Here is a 23995-nt window from a genome sequence, read left to right on the forward strand (position 1 = left end):
CAGGGATCGGCCGGCCACGCGTGGAGCTGCCGGGGAAGGCCTAGGGAGGGAGAGAAATACGGCCCCAACAACCAACAGCAGCAGCAGCTCCACTCATTAGTGTTAGAAACGCTATGTATGGTTGCCTCCCTCCATGGTGGGCCCATTTAAATTCACCCATAAGCTGGTAATGGCTCGGCCCTCAACCGAGGAAAACAATTAGGACAGAGACAATGTGGAGTTTAAGTGGTTGGAATCCTCCTCCTGAACAAATATTTAGTGAACCATCCATTTGTCTTTCTGTTTTATTACATTGGGAAATACAATGCTCTGTGTGAGGAACTGCAAGCTTGAAGCCTGATAAGTGCTTTTCACTCCATTCGACTCAACCAGAGTTGATGATTTTCCCAGCATGGTGCATTATTCCAACAGCGCTCCATGTAAAGAATACATACCGTTGGGGCTCTCTTCATCTATGGCAACGATGGTGGCAGGTGGACCAGTTCTGGAGAGTTTGCATTCTGTAAAGCACAGACACAAGAGAAGAAAAAACATGAACCTGTAATCTCCTGTTACACACCAATATTCACAGCTATACTATGACTAGAAACCACACTGGACGGAACACACTGAATGGAACTAGGATGTATAGATCTAGCATGTATAGATCTAGGATGTGTAGATCTAGGATGTATATATCTAAGATGTATGGATCTACGATGTATAGATCTAGGATATATAGATCTAAAATGTATAGATCTAGGATGTATGATCTAGGATGTTTAGATCTAAAATGTATATATGTAGGATGTATAGATCTAGGATGTATAGATGTAGGATGTATAGATCTAAGATGTATAGATGTAGGATGTATAGATCTAGGATGTATAGATGTAGGATGTATAGATCTAAGATGTATAGATCTAAGATGTATAGATATAGGATGTATAGATCTAGGATGTATAGATCTAAGATGTATATATCTAGGATGTATAGATCTAGGATGTATATATCTAAGATGTATGGATCTAGGATGTATGATCTAGGATGTATAGATCTAAAATGTATATATGTAGGATGTATAGATCTAGGATGTATAGATGTAGGATGTATAGAACTAAGAAGTATAGATGTAGGATGTATAGATCTATGATGTATATATCTAGGATGTATAGATCTAGGATGTATAGATCTAGGATGTATAGATCTAAGATGTATAGATCTAGGATGTATAGATCTAGGATGTATAGATCTAAGATGTATAGATCTAAGATGTATAGATCTAGGATGTATAGATCTAAGATGTATACATCTAGGATGTATAGATCTAAGATGTATAGATCTAAGATGTATAGATCTATGATGTATAGATCTAGGATGTATTGATCTAGGATGTATAGATATAAGATGTATAGATCTATGATGTATAGATCTAAGATGTATATATCTAAGATGTATAGATCTAGGATGTATAGATCTAAGATGTATAGATCTAAGATGTATAGATCTAAGATGTATAGATCTAGAATGTATAGATCTAAGATGTTTAAATCTAGGATGTATAGATCTAAGATGTATAGATCTAAGATGTATAGATCTAGGATGTATAGATCTAGGATGTATATATCTAAGATGTATAGATCTAAGATGTATAGATCTAGGATGAATAGATGTAGGATGTATAGATCTAGGATGTATATATCTAAGATGTATAGATCTAGTATGTATAGATCTAAGATGTCTAGATCTAAGATGTATAGATCTAGGATGTATAGATCTAGGATGTATAGATCTAAGATGTATAGATCTAGCATGTATAGATGTAGGATGTATAGATCTAGGATGTATAGATTTAAGATGTATAGATCTAGGATGTATAGATCTAGGATGTATAGATCTAAGACGTATAGCTCTAGGATGTATAGATCTAGGATGTATAGATCTAAGATGTATAGATCTAAGATGTATAGATGTACTGCCACGAAGGGGATAGAAGGCGAATGGGGGCAAAGTGTTGAGTGGTAAGTGGTGAGTGTTGAGTGGTAATGAAAGATGAGCAGTATGAGGCTTCTTTATGAGCAGTATTAGGCTGTAACCAGAGGTTAGAGTGCTACAGTCAGTTCACAGAGAAACACGGAGAGAGAGAGAGAGGAAAAGATCCCTGGCCTTACCATCATACTGCCAGTCTGGAGTCAAAGATAGTATCATCAGCCAGAGAGCAGAACAGAATGACAGAAGAAAAGAAAAAGACAAGCAGGAAGTCAGATATCTTGAAGACACTTGAAAGAGTTCAAGAAAATAGGAAAAAGTAAGGGAAGAGAACGTATCAAAAGAAAAGTTCAGAAACTTTGAAACAGAGGTGCGAAAGTTCACATTATAGGGTGATTCATCATGAAACTAGAACAAAACAGGACTATGATATTGGTGATTTTCACGAAATAAAATCCATCGAAGGGTCCTTTGGAGGAAGGATTGTTGACATATATTTGACATTTTTATCTTAAAGCATAATTGAGAAATAATGAATTGAAGTTGGAATATTTGTGGCATTTTGGGAAGGGAAAAGGGATACCTAGTCAGTTGCACAACTGGCATTTTGGCCTTACCCAAGCCTCCTTTAAGACTCCATAATGTTTCATCTGTAGAAAGTGGTGTCATATGAAGCTTTACCGCTTGCTCTGTAAAATGAGTCGTATTTTGACTTCAATTACAATTTTCAACATGAATATTGAAAATATTAAACAAATTATTTGGCAAATCTTTCAATATATTGTTGAACAATAATATACTCTATGGGCTATCAAAGTTCCAGAGTAGGAGTGTGACGAAGCTGACTCGGTAGCTCTCGTCACGAACATGCATTATTTAATTCCCCTTATAAATTGTTGATATGTTTCCCCATATATCTGGTAATTCATAACTCCTAAATGTATATTCTGTTGCTCTTTTCCTCTTGTGCCAGTATCATGAGTATTTACTGTGCGCAAGGCTAATTATGTGTCGAGGAAATGTTTGGTCAAATTGCATTGTGACGCATTTCAGTTTCATATTGAAATGCTGTAATTTACATTTTTGCAATCTTCCAAGTGGATGCGATGTTCAGGTGCACATGGACACTTGCTACACTGAAGATAAAGAAGTTTGTTTATTTCCATATTGTAATGTGTCCTGTGTTTGAAGTTTGCGGATCTCGGAGCTTCGTGTCTTGTCTGTCATGTCCGTTCGTAATGGGTGCGCGGCTCCATAAGTATTACGTTTTGCTGACTGTTGGCCTGCAGATCTATTGTTATGAAATGTGTATTCATTAATGGAAAGTATTCCCGCTTTGAGGATAAGCCAGGAATGTTTAAGATGTTTATTTAGACGGAATATGTAAATGTGGGTATAATGAAGATGTCTGTTACATGATTTAATATGCCATATTTAGGTAAAGAGCTCCATGGTTAATGGTATGGTCTATAGGGAGGGGCCATAGGTATAAAGTTACCTGTTCAACCTGTGAGCTGGAGTGATGTTCCAGCTCTGATATGTGAGCTGTGTGGGGAGGCTGTCCATGGCCTGTTATACACCATCCTGCTATAGTTGGTTTGGCAGGGTAGGCCTGATTGAGGCTTAAGTTTTCCATTTAGATTCAAACCTATATTTTGAGAATCTGTTCATTTCGTAAACTCCTTGGTAGATTATGTAAATATTGGATTTCGTCAATCACCTGGAACCACCTTTCACTGTTAATAAACTGGACAGTATTTAGCACCTGATCCTGCTTCCTCCTGCTACTTACTGCCCTTAAGACTGCTCCAACATCCGCTCCCTACGACAGGGAGCTCTGCTAGTTTTAGAGTTAATACCTCAAAATGGTCATATTTCACTTCCTTTCATTTCCACCCTTCGCAGATCAGTCTGCGCCGATCATTCTCTACAACCCACTATGGTAGATTAACAGTCTAGTGCAGAGCAGTTGGACGAGGCTGTGGTGGTGACGAGGCGTCTGAATAAAGTGCATGAGTGAGTGATTTGATGAACACCGTTCCTGGGTGGCCGGCTGGGAGAGATCTACTGCTTCAAGGGACTGCATTTGTTACGGGGGGAGGGGTGTCCGTTTCCCATCGCTCCCAACCTCCATGCTTCAGGCACACCTTTACAAAATATGAATGGTTAGTTATGAGAAGACAGACAGCTCGGTATGAATAACACCGCGTCGACACGCCGCTGAATTCCCCCTGAAAGAAAGATAAGTGGTCATGGAGAAAATGGCTTTTCAAGGGATGGTGCACTTGCTGGATCATATATAAAAAAAAAAAAAAAGATTTCTCTCCCTAACACAATCGCCTTTTGCAGACGGGCGGTGAGTGCACAGTATAGTCAGTATGTAAATGGTTGGAAACCACTGCTACCTGACAAGACAGCAAAACGCTCCACCTCCCATATAAAACAGCTCTAAATGTGTCTGGGTCTTGACTTCGCTCTGGAACATTGAGCCTTGATTACATTGGTTTGTTGTGTCTGGAGAATGGATGTACGGACAAGCGTGGGGCCCTCTGTACGGCTGGCCTTCATAAGTGACTAATTACCCAATAGCTGACTAGGGTTATGAGTCACATGACATCAGAAAGGCTGTAACCCAACAACCCCCCAGTGACTGTAGCCCTCCTATCAACACTAGCTACAGTATTTGCCCAGCCACTGCAATTCCACAACCGTCTTTAACGGGTGTTCAAACAGATAGTGTTACGTTGAAATATTCATGGAATATTAGTACCCAGAACCACTGAATGAGTTCTTTGACATCAGAGGGACTCCTGTCTGTGATCTACAGTACCTTCCAGATTCCAAAAAAGCACAAATAATGTTTTGATGAATCGTTTGGGACTGTTCAATAAGAAACAAGAGCCTATAGACACAGCATCCAATTTTGCCTACTGTTTGAAATAAAATATAACCAATATCCAGTGGTGCAAAGTACTTAAGTAAAAAATACTTTAAAGTACTACTTAAGTCGTTTTTTGGGGTATCTGTACTTTACTTTACTATTTATATTTTTGACTACTTTTACTTTTACTTCAGTACATTCCTAAAGAAAATAATGTACTTTTTACTCCATACATTTTTCCTAACACCCAAAAGTACTCTTTGAACGCTTGGCAGGACAGAAAAATTGTCAAATTCACGCAGGTATCAAGAGAACATCCCTGGTCATCCCTACTGCCTCTGATCTACTGCCGTCTGGTTTGCTTAATATAAGAAATTATTTTTACTTTTACTTTTGATACTTAAGTATATTTTAGCAATAACATTTACTTTCGATACTTAAGTATATTTAAAACCAAATACTTTTAGACTTTTACTCAAGTAGTATTTTACTTGGTGACTTTCACTTTTACTTGAGTCATATTCTGTTAAGCTATCTTTACTTTTACTCAAGTATGACAATTGGGTACTTTTTCCACCACTGCCAATATATCAGTTTCCTCAAAAGCATGTATATTTAGTATGTATAGTGCTAGGAACATCATGATCCACCCCTTGTACACTAGCCAACGTCATGTTTGTGGGATCATGTTGTTACATCTTCATAATTATTGTATACAAGTAGTAAGTAACAGACATCATTTTTTAAACAACTAAAATACTAAAGTGGGCAGCAAATGCCTCATTAAGCAGACATTCAGTTAGCACATTATCTGACTATCTAATCATCCAACACCAAATCCATTAGTTTGTCTGGATGCCAAAACTGTAAAAGGCAAAGGAATCATCCCCTAAAACCTGCTCCAGTCAAAAAGCAATCTCCAATAAACTGATAAGTGTACCTAAGTCAATCAGTGGGTTATACGTCTTGACCATGGACGTTTGATGTCAAGAGGCAATCCCTGCATGTACCCACTCCTCTAACTGTGATAACATGTGTGAGAGATGATGCTAGGAGATTGGACCGAAGCCATCCAGAGTCATCATCGGAGAAATCAATTGCGAGCAATAAGGCTGCTAACTGATTACAGTCCAGGCCAGCGAGGCTAGCTTCACTCTCAGGACGAGAGGCCATTCTAATCACAATATTTCTCCTTCGCCCATTCAAGAGAAATACACTGTAAAGGGGAGTGGGTTGGTAATGCGTTGTGATTTTAGTATGTGAGGTGAATTGGATACGAACAAAGTGAATGTGAAATCGATAAATAATTATAAAACATAAGTTGTGATGTCCGTATTAGAAGTCAAAAACACCTGTTGAATCAGTAATATAATTGAATAACTTGATTTTTTTCACAGAGGGAACTACGCTAAGAATAACTGCTTTGTAGTATGATAGCATAGTACCGTAACAAACATGATTTTCTAAGAACAGATCACACCTATTAGAATCCACTATAGTCCATCTTCCATGTATCATGGATCATGTCATACTTCACTAATGTTTTAGTTATACTTTTAATTAATACTCTGGATAGTGATAAAAACAGGATGATATTCTGATTGTCTCAAACCACCTTTTGAAGTCAAAGACACATTGAGCACAACAGGTGCCAGTGCCTGAGCTTTTTCAGGCAATGGGCATTCATTATCTGTTTTGTGTGCGCACGCACGCACGCGCGCGCACACCTACACACACGTGCGCACACGCACACACACACACACACACACACACACACACACACACACACACACACACACACACACACACACACACACACACACCACCCATCCCATTAGCTGGTCATCTCTAATGAGGCAGATAAAGGCTAAAAAAATCTATTGAAGAAACGTCAGGAGTCAGACTCCAAAACACTTCTTAGACCTCAACATGATTCATGACATCATCATTACAACACCCAACCTAAGATCACACTCAACGTTCTATCTTAACCCAACAATCATTCAAATATCGGAGATAATATGAGGAACATGAATGATGTCAGCATACTATTACACCCAAAATGAACACCCAAAATCTATCTCAAAATATTCAATTGACCTATTACCCCAGCGATGGCTTGTGTATACCATAATATGATTGTCACTATGGGAGTCTTGAGAATGTAGTTTGAGCCTATATTGGACAGAGCTATGCTGCAGCTGCACTGATATCAACCTGATTCTTGTATGCCCGGGATGGACTGAGGTGGTTTTCACCAGAGACATCAATCTCTTACAAGGTCAAAAATCCCGTCTCCTCCTGAGGCGGATGGATGAGCCTATAGGGAATTGCTTTGAATACCGCTTTGAATACCTTCCGATTTAAACTTTTGGACTCCGATCCTATTCTAGTTTATTCTAAACTTGTGCCTTGGCTACCTGCATAAGTGGGGGATAGAAAAGGAGGGTAGAATAGCGGTTAAAAGCTATTGAGGCTTTACCATTGACTGAATAGATTCCACAGTGCGGTTAACATATCTGTGCTGTGTGTATACTGGGAGAAATGTGATGAGTCTCAGTCACAAGCGGCTGCACAGTCAATTAGCCACTCAGGCCAAACATCACGACTACTATGTCATCAGATATGAGACTGTGTGGGCTTCCCTTCAGAGCATTTTATCCTACTGTTTTATTATACGTCTTGGATCAGTATACTGGAAATAGGGCTGAGTGGGTGTGAGTCAGGGTTAAGGACCACACAGTTGAATAAGGAGACTGGGGGGTAGAGGAACAGATTCAGTCTCTGTCTCTGTCTCTGTCCTCTCTCTCTCTCTCTCTCTCTCTCTCTCTCTCTCTCTCTCTCTCTCTCTCTCTCTCTCTCTCTCTCTCTCTCTCTCTCTCTCTCTCTCTCTCTCTCTCTCTCTCTCTCTCTCTCTCTCTCTCTCTCTCTCTCTCTCTCTCTCTCTCTCTCTCTCTCTCTCTCTCTCTCTCTCTCTCTCTCTCTCTCTCTCTCTCTCTCTCTCTCTCTCTCTCTCTCTCTCTCTCTCTCTCTCTCTCTCTCTCTCTCTCTCTCTCTCTCTCTGTCACAGACCCAGAGGAAGGACACTGAAGGGTTAGCAGTTAGAGGTTAGCTGGATTACAGTCAGTGTGGTGTCTGGATGGGTGAGAGAAAGGCAGGTCTGAGCCAAACTGATGCTGGCAATGCCTGCCCCCCTGATGAAATAAGTGCTGTAAGTTCTGTCAATACTCTCATCTCCACCATCAGTGCTGTAAGTTCTGTCAATACTCTCATCTCCACCATCTGTTTGGAGTAATCTGGTTGGAACTCAAAACAAACCAAAATACAGAAATTGAAATGGGTTTTGTTTAAACTCAAGAACCTCAAAAATAACTGAGGGGAGACAACTAAAAGATCGATGAGGATAGTGCTAATACATAAAATATACACTGCTCAAAAAAATAAAGGGAACACTAAAATAACACATCCTAGATCTGAATGAATGAAATAATCTTATTAAATACTTTTTTCTTTACATAGTTGAATGTGCTGACAACAAAATCACACAAAAATTATCAATGGAAATCAAATTTATCAACCCATGGAGGTCTGGATTTGGAGTCACCCTCAAAATTAAAGTGGAATACCACACTACAGGCTGATCCAACTTTGATGTAATGTCCTTAAAACAAGTCAAAATGAGGCTCAGTAGTGTGTGTGGCCTCCACGTGCCTGTATGACCTCCCTACAACGCCTGGGCATGCTCCTGATGAGGTGGCGGATGGTCTCCTGAGGGATCTCCTCCCAGACCTGGACTAAAGCATCCGCCAACTCCTGGACAGTCTGTGGTGCAACGTGGCGTTGGTGGATGGAGCGAGACATGATGTCCCAGATGTGCTCAATTGGATTCAGGTCTGGGAACGGCGGGCCAGTCCATAGCATCAATGCCTTCCTCTTGCAGGAACTGCTGACACACTCCAGCCACATGAGGTCTAGCATTGTCTTGCATTAGGAGGAACCCAGGGCCAACCGCACCAGCATATGGTCTCACAAGGGGTCTGAGGATCTCATCTCGGTACCTAATGGCAGTCAGGCTACCTCTGGCGAGCACATGGAGGGCTGTGCGGCCCCCCAAAGAAATGCCACCCCACACCATGACTGACCCACCGCCAAACCGGTCATGCTGGAGGATGTTGCTGGCAGCAGAACGTTCTCCACGGCGTCTCCAGACTCTGTCACGTCTGTCACATGTGCTCAGTGTGAACCTGCTTTCATCTGTGAAGAGCACAGGGCGCCAGTGGCGAATTTGCCAATCTTGGTGTTCTCTGGCAAATGCCAAACGTCCTGCACGGTGTTGGGCTGTAAGCACAACCCCCACCTGTGGACGTCGGGCCCTCATACCACCCTCATGGAGTCTGTTTCTGACCGTTTGAGCAGACACATGCACATTTGTGGCCTGCTGGAGGTCATTTTGCAGGGCTCTGGCAGTGCTCCTCCTGCTCCTCCTTGCACAAAGGCGGAGGTAGCAGTCCTGCTGCTGGGTTGTTGCCCTCCTACGGCCTCCTCCACATCTCCTGATGTACTGGCCTGTCTCCTGGTAGCGCCTCCATGCTCTGGACACTACGCTGACAGACACAGCAAACCTTCTTGCCACAGCTCGCATTGATGTGCCATCCTGGATGAGCTGCACTACCTGAGCCACTTGTGTGGGTTGTAGACTCCGTCTCATGCTACCACTAGAGTGAAAGCACCGCCAGCATTCAAAAGTGACCAAAACATCAGCCAGGAAGCATAGGAACTGAGAAGTGGTCTGTGGTCACCACCTGCAAACCAGTCCTTTATTGGGGGTGTCTTGCTAATTGCCTATAATTTCCACCTGTTGTCCATTCCATTTGCACAACAGCATGTGAAATGTATTGTCAATCAGTGTTGCTTCCTAAGTGGACAGTTTGATTTCACAGAAGTGTGATTGACTTGGAGTTACATTGTTTTGTTTAAGTGTTCCCTTTATTTTTTTGAGCAGTGTATATATATATATATCCTTGATATAGTTTGCTGTGAAGTTAGTTTGTTTTCGCAGTGAATGTCTTAAATATCTAACTAGATAAAGTAGGCCTATATTATGATGAATTATGTACACTTATATTTATATGTATAGCCCAGAGGGGCATGTGGTGCATAGCAGAGAGAGAACTCTCTGTATAAGTGTGTAGGTGTGAGTGGGATACTTTGCCTGCCTGGGCACCGGATTGGTGCTGCTCAGTGCTCAGGGGGAACCAACCTGCAGTCCTATTAATGCACAGCTCTCGATCCCCAGGATGCAGTCCTATTAATGCACAGCTCTCGATCCCCAGAATGCAGTCCTATTAATGCACAGCTCTCGATCCCCAGGATGCAGCCCTATTAATGCACAGCTCTCGATCCCCAGGATGCAGTCCTATTAATGCACAGCTCTCGATCCCCAGGATGCAGTCCTATTAATGCACAGCTCTCGATCCCCAGGATGCAGTCCTATTAATGCACAGCTCTCGATCCCCAGGATGCAGTCCTATTAATGCACAGCTCTCGATCCCCAGGATGCAGTCCTATTAATGCACAGCTCTCGATCCCCAGGATGCAGTCCTATTAATGCACAGCTCTCGATCCCCAGGATGCAGTCCTATTAATGCACAGCTCTCGATCCCCAGGATGCAGTCCTATTAATACACAGCTCTCGATCCCCAGGATGCAGTCCTATTAATGCACAGCTCTCGATCCCCAGGATGCAGTCCTATTAATGCACAGCTCTCGATCCCCAGGATGCAGTCCTATTAATGCACAGCTCTCGATCCCCAGGATGCAGCCCTATTAATGCACAGCTCTCGATCCCCAGGATGCAGTCCTATTAATGCACAGCTCTCGATCCCCAGGATGCAGTCCTATTAATGCACAGCTCTCGATCCCCAGGATGCAGTCCTATTAATGCACAGCTCTCGATCCCCAGGATGCAGTCCTATTAATGCACAGCTCTCGATCCCCAGGATGCAGTCCTATTAATGCACAGCTCTCGATCCCCAGGATGCAGTCCTATTAATACACAGCCCTGGATCACCCTGGATCCCCAGCACAGTCTGGATATAGACCTGGACATAGCACCGTTTCAGTAACTACGTTTGTCTTAAATGATATATTAAATTGCTTAGATAATAGGAATCACTGTGCTGCCATATTTATAGATCTATCCAAGGCTTGTGATAGTGTCGCCCATCCCTATCCATTCATAGGTTGTCTGAATGGGCCTCAACCAGATGTCTTGCGAGTGGTTTGGGAACTATCTATCAGACAGGACACAATGTGTGCTTTCTGATGGTGTCAAGTCAAGTTACCTCAATATTACTAAAGGTGTCCCTCAGGGGATGATTTTGGGACCTGTCCTGTACTATTTATATAAATCATATTGGTCTATCTGCAAAAACCTGTAACATTCATCTGTATGCAGATCACACTGTTGTGTGCGCTATTACCCCTACGTCTGACCAGGCTATGTTGGAGCTGCAATCTGATTTTGTTGCCTTGTTGATTTAAAATTGGTATTCAATGCGGGAAAAACTAAGTGTATGCCGTTTTATAATTCTCGTATAAATATTTCAGATGGCTTACACATTTATGCATGGGATGGTTCTTTCATCGAGCAGGTTCCCGCCTATAAATATCTGGGCTTTTGGATTGATAATAATTGGACGTTTAAAAAACATACGGATGAGCTAGTTAAGAAACTGAGATTTAAAGTAGGCTTCTTTTATAGAAATAGATCATGTCTCTCCCGGAACAGCAGGAAGCAGATTGTACATTCAACTTTCCTGCCAGTTCTTGTCTACGGTGACACCATTTATCAGAATGCAGCAGCCACTACTCTTAAACATTTGGATGCCGTCTGCCATAGCGCCATTCATTTTATCACAGGTGACAGTTTTAATACGCATCACTGCATTCTGTATTAAAAGGTTGGCTGGTCCTCATTAAAGTCCCATAGATCACTTCATTATTCCCTTTTTGTTCACAAAGCTCTACTACACAAGCTTCCGACTTACCCAACTTTATTGTTGAGGCATAAAAACATGAGTTACCAAACTCATTCACAGGGTTGGTTAACTCCTGAGGTTCCTCGGGTCTCCACCGAACTAGGTAAATCAGCTTTTAGTGTTAATGCTCCACATTTTTTGGAATCACTTACAAAATCGAAAGAGAGAGACAGAGAGACAGAGAGACAGAGAGAGAGTGAGAGAGTGAGAGAGAGACAGAGAGAGAGACAGAGAGAGAGAGAGAGAGAAAGAGAGAGAGAGAGAGAGAGAGAGAGAGAGAGAGAGAGAGAGAGAGGGAGAGAGAGAGAGAGAGAAAAGACAGAGAGAGAGAGAGAGAGAGAGAGAACATGCTCAAATTAAGACTGTTTGCGTGGTGACACTGATCGGTATCTATCACGCCTATGAAGAGAGACGGACAGGAGAGCGAGATAAGAGAGTATTGAATTGAACTGAATTGAATTGAGAGAGAGAGAGAAGAGCACACAAGCTCAAATTAAGACCGTCTCTGTGGGATGCATTCATTTCTTTCTGCATTGGGGTTGCTTTGCTACTACACATTATTCTCATCTCTCTAACATCCATCTACTTCAGTGACAAATGGATATCTTTGACTGAAATAGGAAATTGCTCTAGCTTGTTCAGGTGGTCTGTTGTTTTACATGAATAGACAGACCATAAACTATTCTCCAGCACCTTGATGATCATCCTAGTTAGGTCAATATAAGAACAATACCAGCCTCAAAGCCTTGACCCCTAATTAAGTCTAATTGTACATCAGAAAGTGGGACACAGACAAAAGGTGTGAAAATCTGATTTCTTAACCAGAGGTGAAATTAACATCAGGCCAAGGTGAGAACAGTTCATTATAGTGGCCCAACCCGATAAATCAGTCTGAAATAGTTGGATCATAGACATTTCCACTTTGTTTCCCTTTTAAAATGTCTTCTTTTTTTCCAGGCAGATGCACGGAGGAGCTTAGATAAATCAACAGTACATTTCAGAATATTCAACTCCATTAAGTCACAGGTCAAATGAGTCAAATATCACAACATAAATCCTGAGGAATATGTCAGGTAGAATATGAATAAGTGAGCAAGAGGCTATAACTGAGCAGGAGTATAGAATCAAAGCATAGCACTGGGTTGAGGCAGGCTGAACATGTCAGTTAGCTTGAATCTGAGACCATGACATCAAATACAGTGGTACAACTGACATAGAAATACTCAATGTTCATGGAAATAAACACATTGAAAGTATTTCAGTAACTGGGTATTCTGAAACAAAGACACACTGGCAAAGGTAGTTGTATATATGTAGTTATATATACTGTATGTAGTTGTATATATGTAGTTGTGTATATATGTAGTTGTATATATGTAGTTGTACAGTACATACAGTACCAGTCAAAAGTTTGTTGAAGCTGGTTGAGAGAATGCCAAGAGTGTGCAAAGCTGTCATCAAGGCAAAGGGTGGCTATTTGAAATATATTTTGATTTGTTTAACACTTTTTTGGTTACTACATGATTCCATATGTGTTATTTCATAGTTTTGATGTCTTCACTATTATTCTACAATGTAGAAAATAGTACAATTAAAAGAAAAACCCTGGAATGAGTAGGTGTGTCCAAACTTTTGACTGGTAGTGTATGTGCATATGATATGGGTACTGAGTAGGAGGTATAGAGGACTTACCGTCTGTGTCTTGTGACGGGCAACAAGTAGCTAACAGCAGAAGTCCTATCCCTAACCATTTGAAGTGCCATGACCTCTTCTGCATTTTCGTCAAACGTTACTGTGTGCCTACCTGGAGGGAGGGAAAGAAAGAAAGAAAGAAAGAAAGAAAGAAAGAAAGAAAGAAAGAAAGAAAGAAAGAAAGAAAGAAAGAAAGAAAGAAAGAAAGAAAGAAAGAAAGAAAGAAAGAAAGAAAGAAAGAAAGAAAGAAAGAAAGAAAGAAAGAAAGAAAGAAAGATAGATATTTATATGGGGGATACAATCTTCCCAGCTCTGCAGATTTTGCTGTGAAGATTATTTGTTTTGGTACTGTCCATTTGTAGCTTGTTTTTGGACACAGATCCAGGAATGGCTAAAGGATTGCAATATTGACCTGGCGCTAACCTTGCAGATAGCATTATTGGGTGATCTGAAAAGTCATAGTCAATCGATCAATAATATAATAATACTTTTAGCAAAAATGTATATTTTCAATTCACAATCTGTAGAAACAATGAGAATAGAAAGGCTCAGAAATGTTTTAAAACATCACAGTACAGTTGAAAAATATATGGCAAATAGAAATCCTATATGGATGGTGTTAAGAGATAGATGGGTGGTGTTGAATGGAGTTGAAGGATGGGACTAATAACAACTAACAACAAATAATAACAAGATAACTAATAATGTAAGCATACTGTGTCCATAATAAGTATATACAGTGGGGAAAAAAGTATTTAGTCAGCCACCAATTGTGCAAGTTCTCCCACTTAAAATGATGAGAGAGGCCTGTAATTTTCATCATAGGTACACGTCAACTATGACAGACAAAATGAGGAAAAAAAATCCAGAACATCACATTGTAGGATTTTTAATGAATTTATTTGCAAATTATGGTGGAAAATAAGTATTTGGTCAATAACAAAAGTTTCTCAATACTTTGTTATATACCCTTTGTTGGCAATGACACAGGTCAAACGTTTTCTGTAAGTCTTCACAAGGTTTTCACACACTGTTGCTGGTATTTTGGCCCATTCCTCCATGCAGATCTCCTCTAGAGCAGTGATGTTTTGGGGCTGTCGCTGGGCAACACGGACTTTCAACTCCCTCCAAAGATTTTCTATGGGGTTGAGATCTGGAGGCTGGCTAGGCCACTCCAGGACCTTGAAATGCTTCTTACAAAGCCACTCCTTCGTTGCCCGGGAGGTGTGTTTGGGATCATTGTCATGCTGAAAGACCCAGCCACGTTTCATCTTCAATGCCCTTGCTGATGGAAGGAGGCTTTCACTCAAAATCTCACGATACATGGCCCCATTCATTCTTTCCTTTACACGGATCAGTCGTCCTGGTCCCTTTGCAGAAAAACAGCCCCAAAGCATGATGTTTCCACCCCCATGCTTCACAGTAGGTATGGTGTTCTTTGGATGCAACTCAGCATTCTTTGTCCTCCAAACACGACGAGTTGAGTTTTTACCAAAAAGTTATATTTTGGTTTCATCTGACCATATGACATTCTCCCAATCCTCTTCTGGATCATCCAAATGCACTCTAGCAAACTTCAGACGGGCCTGGACATGTACTGGCTTAAGCAGGGGGACACGTCTGGCACTGCAGGATTTGAGTCCCTGGCGGCGTAGTGTGTTACTGATGGTAGGCTTTGTTACTTTGGTCCCAGCTCTCTGCAGGTCATTCACTAGGTCCCCCTGTGTGGTTCTGGGATTTTTGCTCACCGTTCTTGTGATCATTTTGACCCCACGGGGTGAGATCTTGCGTGGAGCCCCAGATCGAGGGAGATTATCAGTGGTCTTGTATGTCTTCCATTTCCTAATAATTGCTCCCACAGTTGATTTCTTCAAACCAATCTGCTTACCTATTGCAGATTCAGTCTTCCCAGCCTGGTGCAGGTCTACAATTTTGTTTCTGGTGTCCTTTGACAGCTCTTTGGTCTTGGCCATAGTGGAGTTTGGAGTGTGACTGTTTGAGGTTGTGGACAGGTGTCTTTTATACTGATAACAAGTTCAAACAGGTGCCATTAATACAGGTAACGAGTGGAGGACAGAGGAGCCTCTTAAAGAAGAAGTTACAGGTCTGTGAGAGCCAGAAATCTTGCTTGTTTGTAGGTGACCAAATACTCATTTTCCACCATAATTTGCAAATAAATTCATAAAAAATCCTACAATGTGATTTTCTGGATATATTTTTCTCAATTTGTCTGTCATAGTTGACGTGTACCTATGATGAAAATTACAGGCCTCTCTCATCTTTTTAAGTGGGAGAACTTGCACAATTGGTGGCTGACTAAATACATTTTTCCCCCACTGTAGGTGTAGGTTGGGAGCTTTTGTGAAAGAGCACAGTTAGAAAGATATGGCATATAGAATCAAACCGGATGGACATCATGAAAATGATCGGAGAGGTTTAGAGTAGAAGAAGTTCAGAAGAAAAAACAAACAAAATATAATTTTTGTAAAATTGACTGTGTCCATAAAATGTAGATAGTAAGTATAAGCTGGAAGTAGACGCCTAAGCGTTGTTGTTCACTAGTTTACTCCAAGTAGGGAAAGGGTGGTGGGGTTGGAAAGTAATGAAGGGGAATATTTTTTTTTAAAGGATGTGTATGTATATGTATGTATATGTATATATTACTGCAACTCGCTGTTGGCTGGGCTCCCTGCCTGTGCCATTAAACCCCTACAATTCATCCAGAATGCCGCAGCCCGTCTGGTGTTCAACCTTCCCAAGTTCTCTCACGTCACCCCGCTCCTCCGCACACTCCACTGGCTTCCAGTTGAAGCTCGCATCTGTTACAAGACCATGGTGCTTGCCTATGGAGCTGTGAGGGGAACGGCACCTCCGTACCTTCAGGCTCTGATCAGTCCCTACACCCAAACGAGGGCACTGCGTTCATCCACCTCTGGCCTGCTGGCTCCCCTTCCTCTGCGGAAGCATAGTTCTCGCTCAGCCCAGTCAAAACTGTTCGCTGCTCTGGCACCCCAATGGTGGAACAAGCTCCCTCACGACGCCAGGACAGCGGAGTCACTCACCACCTTCCGGAGACATTTGAAACCCCACCTCTTTAAGGAATACCTGGGATAGGATAAAGTAATCCTTCTACCCCCCCCCCAAAAAAAAAAAAAAAAAAAAAAAAATTAAAAATAATAATAAATAATAAAAAAAAGAAATTTTTGGAAAATTGGTTTTCCCACTGGCTATAGGGTGAATGCACCAATTTGTATGTCGCTCTGGATAAGAGCGTCTGCTAAATTACGTAAATGTAAATGTATATATATATGTGTATATGTATATGTATGTGCATGTATATATATATATATATATATATATATATATATATATATATATATATATATATATATATATATATATATATTATTTTTTTAAACATGGGGGATTGGAAGTTATGCAGACAATTACATTGATGGAAGTTACAATCTATCTGCAATATTAAGCTGATCTACCCCTAAAAAAGAAAATAATAATACAAAAAAAAAAGAAAGAACGAAAGAAAGAAAGAAAGAACGAAAGAAAGAAAGAGAGGAGAATGACTTTTTCTGTCAGACCAAGGGTTTTGTCCTCCTATCCTATCCTGACTTGAACAGGAAACACTACTCTTGGCCCTATCCACTAGGTCCACTAGGTCTAAATAGTTTCATAGCCAGGTGATAATAGCTGAAAGCTTGTAGATCCAAACCTAGAATACCACAACATCTTTACATCAACATGAACATTGACAACACAGAACAAACAAACTGCCATGCCATGGTATCTTGTCACGGTATCTTGACATGGTATCTTGAAATGGTATCTTGTTAACGTCTTAACTCTTTCTCTGCAACATTTGCCACTATTCATTCTCCAGAATCCCGAAAACCTAACCCTCACAGGAGAATTGCAGTTATTCTGAAAGGAATCAGAGTCAGTCCATTTCAAAGGACATTTCCTACCCAATTGTACCTTAGTGAAATAGTCTTTTTTCGAAGGGCTACGGGTGTCTTCTATCAAATTCAGGTTCTCTCATGTAATACCACCAGAGAGGAACTACATTCAACCATTCCCTTTGAAGTAGACAGTGTAGTTTATATTGTTTTCCACCTGAGAGATATTGCAGTAACGGTCCACAATAAAGTATAGCTTTGATGTTTCCTTCATGTCTTCATTGGTAACTAATTATATGAAACTCAGACTCTGTCATGTATCCCTTCGCTACTGATAATATGCCCAAAAAATGTTTTTGGGGGAAATGTATTGAAAGAGGATTGTAAGAGGATAGTGCTATGGTAAAAATGCAGTCAATTATTAAGATATGCAGGTACTGTGAATTCATGACCGTGTGGATCTCACAGACAGTACAGAATGCAATGTTATGCGTCATACTTCAGTAAATGGAATTTCACTCAAACTAAAAGATAAAACCAATGGTCAATAGTACATACTTTGGTAGAAAGTTTGAGTCCTGAGCAAAGGACAAATACCAAACAGACAGAGACATATCGTGACGTAGGCTTTCAAGCCAACCGGTTCCTTTAACATCAAGCCCTTCTCTTTCTGAACTGATTCGAGATTCAAGTGTTATTATCACATGCACCGCATACAGCAGATGTAAAACAGTACAGTGAAATGCTTAACTTGTGAGCTCTTTCCCAATAATGCACATCGCTACAAAGTCATATGCAGGGGCGCAACTTTGGTTTTAGAAGTGGGGATATACAGTGAGGGAAAAAAGTATTTGATCCCCTGCTGATTTTGTACGTTTGCCCACTGACAAAGACATGATCAGTTGATAATTTTAATGGTAGGTTTATTTGAACAGTGAGAGACAGAATAACAACAAAGAAATCCAGAAAAACGCATGTCAAAAATGTTATAAATTGATTTGTATTTTAATGAGGGAAATAAGTATTTGACCCCCTCTCAATCAGAAAGATTTCTGGCTCCCAGGTGTCTTTTATACAGGTAACGAGCTGAGATTAGGAGCACACTCTTAAAGGGAGTGCTCCTAATCTCAGTTTGTTAACTGTATAAAAGACACCTGTCCACAGAAGCAATCAATCAATCAGATTCCAAACCAAAATTGAGCTATTTGGCATCAACTCAACTCGCCATGTTTGGAGGAGGAGGAATGCTGCCTATGACCCCAAGAACACCATCCCCACCGTCAAACATGGAGGTGGAAACATTATGCTTTGGGGGTGTTTTTCTGCTAAGGGGACAGGACAACTTCACCGCATCAAAGTGATGATGGATGGGGCCATGTACCGTTAAATCTTGGGTGAGAACCTCCTTCCCTCAGCCAGGGCATTGAAAATGGGTCATGGATGGGTATTCCAGCATGACAATGACCCAAAACACACGGCCAAGGCAACAAAGGAGTGGCTCAAGAAGAAGCACATTAAGGTCCTGGAGTGGCCTAGCCAGTCTCCAGACCTTAATCCCATAGAAAATCTGTGGAGGGAGCTGAAGGTTCGAGTTGCCAAACGTCAGCCTCGAAACCTTAATAACTTGGAGAAGATCTGCAAAGAGGAGTGGGACAAAATCCCTCCTGAGATGTGTGCAAACCTGGTGGCCAACTACAAGAAACGTCTGACCTCTGTGATTGCCAACAAGGGTTTTGCCACCAAGTACTAAGTCATGTTTTGCAGAGGGGTCAAATACTTATTTCCCTCATTAAAATGCAAATCAATTTATAACATTTTTGACATGCGTTTTTCTGGATTTTTTTGTTGTTATTCTGTCTCTCACTGTTCAAATAAACCTACCATTACAATTATAGACTGATCACGTCTTTGTTAGTGGGCAAACGTACAAAATCAGCAGGGGATCAAATACTTTTTTCCCTCACTGTATATATATATATATATACAGTACCAGTCAAAAGTTTCGACACACGTACTCATTCAAGGGTTTTTCTTTATTTTACATTATAGAATAATAGTGAAGACATCAAAACTATGAAAAATACATATGGAATCATGTAGTAACCAAAAAAGTGTTAAACAAATCAAAATATATTTTATATTTGAGATTCTTAAATTAGCCACCTTTTGCCTTGATGACAGCTTTGCACACTCTTGGCATTCTCTCAACCAGCTTAACCTGGAATGCTTTTACAACAGTCTTGAAGGAGTTCTCATAAATGCTGAGCACTTGTTGGCTGCTTTTCCTTCACTCAGCCGTCCGACTCATCCAAAACCATCTCAATTGGGTTGAGGTCAGAAAATTGTGGAGGCCAGGTCATCTAATGCAGCACTACATCACTCTCCTTCTTGGTAAAATAGCCCTTACACAGCCTGGAGGTGTGTTGGGTCATTGTCCTGTTGAAAAACAATTAATAGTCCCACTAAGCCCAAACCAGATGGGATGGTGTATCGCTGCAGAATGCTGTGGTAACCATGCTGGTTAAGTGTGCCTTGAATTCTAAATACATCTCAGACAGTGTCACCAGCAAAGCACCCCCACACCATAACACCTCCTCCTCCATGCTTTAGCCTCCTGTAGCTTAGTTGGTAGAGCATGGCACTTGCAACGCTAGGGTTGTGGGTTCGATTCCCACGGGGGGCCAGTATGAAAAAAGTATGAAAAATGTATGCTCTGGATAAGAGCGTCTGCTAAATGACTAAAATCTAAACTACACATGCAGAGATAATCCGTTCACCCACACCGCGTCTCACAAAGACACGGCAGTTTGAACCAAAAATCTCAAATTTGGACTCCAGACCAAAGGACCAATTTCCACTGGTCTAATGTCCATTGCTCGTGTTTCTTGGCCCAAGCAGGTCTCTTCTTATTATTGGTGTCCTTTAGTAGTGGTTTCTTTGCAGAAATTCGACCATGGAGACCTGATTCACACAGTCCGTTCTGAACAGTTGATGTTGAGATGTGTCTTGTTACTTTGTGAAGCATTTATTTGGGCTGCAATTTCTGAAGCTGGTAACTCTGATGAACTTATCCTCTGCAGCAGAGGTAACTCTGGGTCTTCCATTCCTGTGGCGGTCCTCATGAGAGCCAGTTTCATCATAGCGCTTGATGGTTTTTGCGACTGCACTTGAAGAACTTTGAAAGTTCTTGAAATGTTCAGTATTGACCATGTCTTAAAGTAATGATGGACTGTCATTTATCTTTGCTTATTTGAGCTGTTCTTGCCATAATATGTACTTGGTCTTTTACCAAATAGGGATATCTTCTGTATACCCCCCTACTGATTGGCTCAAACGCATTAAGAAGGAAAGAAATTCCAGAAATTAACTTTTAAGAAGGCACACTTGTTAACTGAAATGCATTCCAGATGACTACCTCATGAAGCTGGTTGAGAGAATGCCAAGAGTGTGCAAAGCTGTCATCAAGGCAAAGGGTGGGTATTTGAAGAATCTCAAATATAAAATATATTTTGATTTGTTTAACACTTCTTTGGTTATTACATGATCCCATATGTGTTATTTCATAGTTTTGATGTCTTCACTATTATTCTACAATGTAAAACATTGTAAAAATAAAGAAAACCCTTGAATGAGTAGGTGTGTCCAAACTTTTGACTGGTAGTGTATATATAAGTTTGGGGTCACTTAGAAATGTCCTTGTTTTCAAAAGAAAAGCAATTGTTTTCGTCCATTAAAATAACATCAAATTGATCAGAAATACAGTGTAGACATTAATGTTGTAAATGGCTATTGTAGCTGGAAATGGCAGATTTTTAATGGAATATCTATATAGGCGTACAGAGGCCCATTATCAGCAACCAGCAGTCCTGTGTTCCAATGGCACGTTGTGTTTGTTAATCCAAGTTTATAATTTTAAAAGACTAATTGATCATTAGAAAACCCTTTTGCAATTATGTTAGCACAGCTGAAAACTGTTGTGCTGATTAAAGAAGCAATAAAACTGGCCTTCTTGAGACTAGTTGAGTATCTGGAGCATCAGCAATTGTGGGTTCGATTACAGGCTCAAAATGGCCAGAAACAAATAACTTCCTTCTGAAACTCGTCAGTCTATTCTTGTTCTGAGAAATGAAGGTGTGGGAGGCCCCGGTGCACAACTGAGCAAGAGGACAAATACATTAGAGTGTCTAGTTTGAGAAACAGACGCCTCACAGGTCCTCAACTGGCAGCTTCATTTAATAGTACCCATAAAACACCAGTCTCAACGTCAACAGTGAAGAGGCGACTCTGGGATGCTGACCTTCTAGCCAGAGATGCAAAGAAAAAGTCCAGTGTCTGTGTTATTTTGCCCATCTTAATCTTTTCTTTTTATTGGCCAGTCTGAGATATGGCATTTTCTTTGCAACTCTGCCTAGGTCAGGATCCCGGAGTCGCCTCTTCACTGTTGACGTTGAGAATGGTGTTTTGCGGGTACTATTTAATGAAGCTGCCAGTTGAGGACCTGGTCTTTGCTCCTCTCAACCAAGAGCTTCTTTAGAGAGACAAATGTAATTTAATCCACTCTATTGTCAGAACGGATGCATATCTTTCCCCCATTGTAGTTCTGTTCCGAGATGAAACCAGAGAGTCCTCTGACAACCAAGACTCAAAAGCAAAATTAACACTTGGGTTTCAAAGCTTTTATGCCAAAATATGTCTGGTTTTGTCACGTTGCAGAGCTTTTGAGCTTTTAATCTACAAAGGTAATTGACTGTAGAGACGTTTTTAAAACATACATCCACACACACCAAACAAGCGCACACATGCACGCATGTATGCCCCCCCCCACACACACACACACACACACACACACACACATGCACGCACTGTCCGGACACACACACACACACACACACACACACACACACACACACACACAGACACACGGTAAACATCTTTCCCAGTATTGATATAGGTCTCAATAAGCTAATGGACCAAGACAGAGCCCTTCACTTCAGCTTTAATCCCTGAGAGTAACAGAGACAACACCTGCCTTCCTGTGCTATTGGCTCAACCTCCCAGCAGCACAATCTCACAAAAAGGCTCCACATCTACTCTGACAACAACTACCTTTTCTTAATATTCTTTGAGAGGGAAAGCTAATATATTTTTGGAGAAGAAAACGATTTCCAATATTTTGTAAAGTGGAAAAAGTTGGCATCAGAAGAGAAAAACAGTTATATTATATGTGTTCACTGATGGGTTTTCTTGAATAGGCTGTTGGTTCTTCCTGTAATCTAATGTCTATGAATTGGAGGAGACTGGAAAGTAACATGGTAGTTTGGAAGTCATCAAAGGGCAGCTAGGTAATGGACCACATAGAATTTGATAACACCGTTAATCCAGTTCTGTCACCAGTGTTTCAGTAACTCTGTGAGAAGAAACACCATTAGCCAGGCGAGATATCTAACGGGAAACTATTCATTGGGAATAATGAGGCGGATAGGGAATGGGATGTTGCGGAACTGGAAATAACACTGAAGGAAGGATTACTCTTACCGGTAATTAGTAGATCAGTAAAAAAACAGCCATCTTTACCTTACTTTATCGCAACATTTCACTAAAAACTTGATAAACCTTTACAACATACGCATCCGTCCAATAGCACTCTGCTGTCTTGGAAAAGAAAAAACCTTGCCAACAAAAAGTAAAATCCCTTTAATGTATTCTTCATTGGACATTGTGTAATGGTCTTTCCCAGAGAACTTTAATATCTATTAGGCTGGTGAAATCTAACCCCCATTATCCACAGTGAGAGGTAATCAGGCAGGACTGGGTTGTAGTGGAGCAGGAGACAGAGGAGAGTAATGATGCCCATCAACACTAACAAAGGATCAGCTTGATTTACTCATTGCTCATGCATGAGAGCCTCTCTGAAACATCTCTGAAACATCTGAAACATCTCGAAATATCCACAACCCTCAGAAATATCTGTATCAAGATGATAGTTTTAACCATGTTTTGCGGCTTTACAGTGTTTGCTTACATTTACATTGTTTGCAGACAAAATATTTAGGGTTCTGATTGGGTACGACAGTTGAACTAAGCTCATGAGACATCTACAGTATAAGTTCAATTGTTCAAGAATCAATGGGTATATATCATTAATTTAAAAGTCTAAAAATGGATGTAGCAACTGCAGATTGCCCCTTTAAAGATCTCCAAGCTCTGCTAAAGCTACTGAAGCCTACACGATAAGCCAGAGAATGCTAAACGAAGGCAAATAATGAAAGGAATCGTAAGACTAATAATTTGTTCGATTTGGTGTATTATTTAGTGTTTTTGTGAGTGTTTTTCCCTCATTAAAAAAGCTGTGAATGACTCATGTAGTTGTTCGGAGATGAATGACCTAAATAAGGGGAACAAATTAATATAATTATGCGCTTTATCATCCAGATTGCACATAAATGAATGCTCCTGACTGGAGTTCTTTTGTTAATCGTAATGAAAAAAATTATGATGCAAAG

At 40.7% G+C, this 23995-nt stretch overlaps 1 protein-coding gene across 1 annotated transcript in view; it reads right to left on the reverse strand.

The window, feature by feature from the left end:
* LOC311136550 (protocadherin-15-like) overlaps positions 1-13666 on the reverse strand; it is a gene marked incomplete at both ends in the record, with an annotated part of 186647 nt that extends 172981 nt beyond the window's left edge. Inside the window, 2 exon segments of the mRNA XM_084170724.1 lie at positions 435-500; positions 13582-13666. Coding sequence (XP_084026850.1) covers positions 435-500; positions 13582-13666 — 151 coding nt within the window.
* Between the last annotated feature and the right edge of the window lie 10329 nt (positions 13667-23995).

This window comes from Coregonus lavaretus (genome assembly GCF_964263955.1).
Source record: "Coregonus lavaretus genome assembly, chromosome: 1".
Lineage (NCBI taxonomy): Eukaryota > Metazoa > Chordata > Actinopteri > Salmoniformes > Salmonidae > Coregonus > Coregonus lavaretus.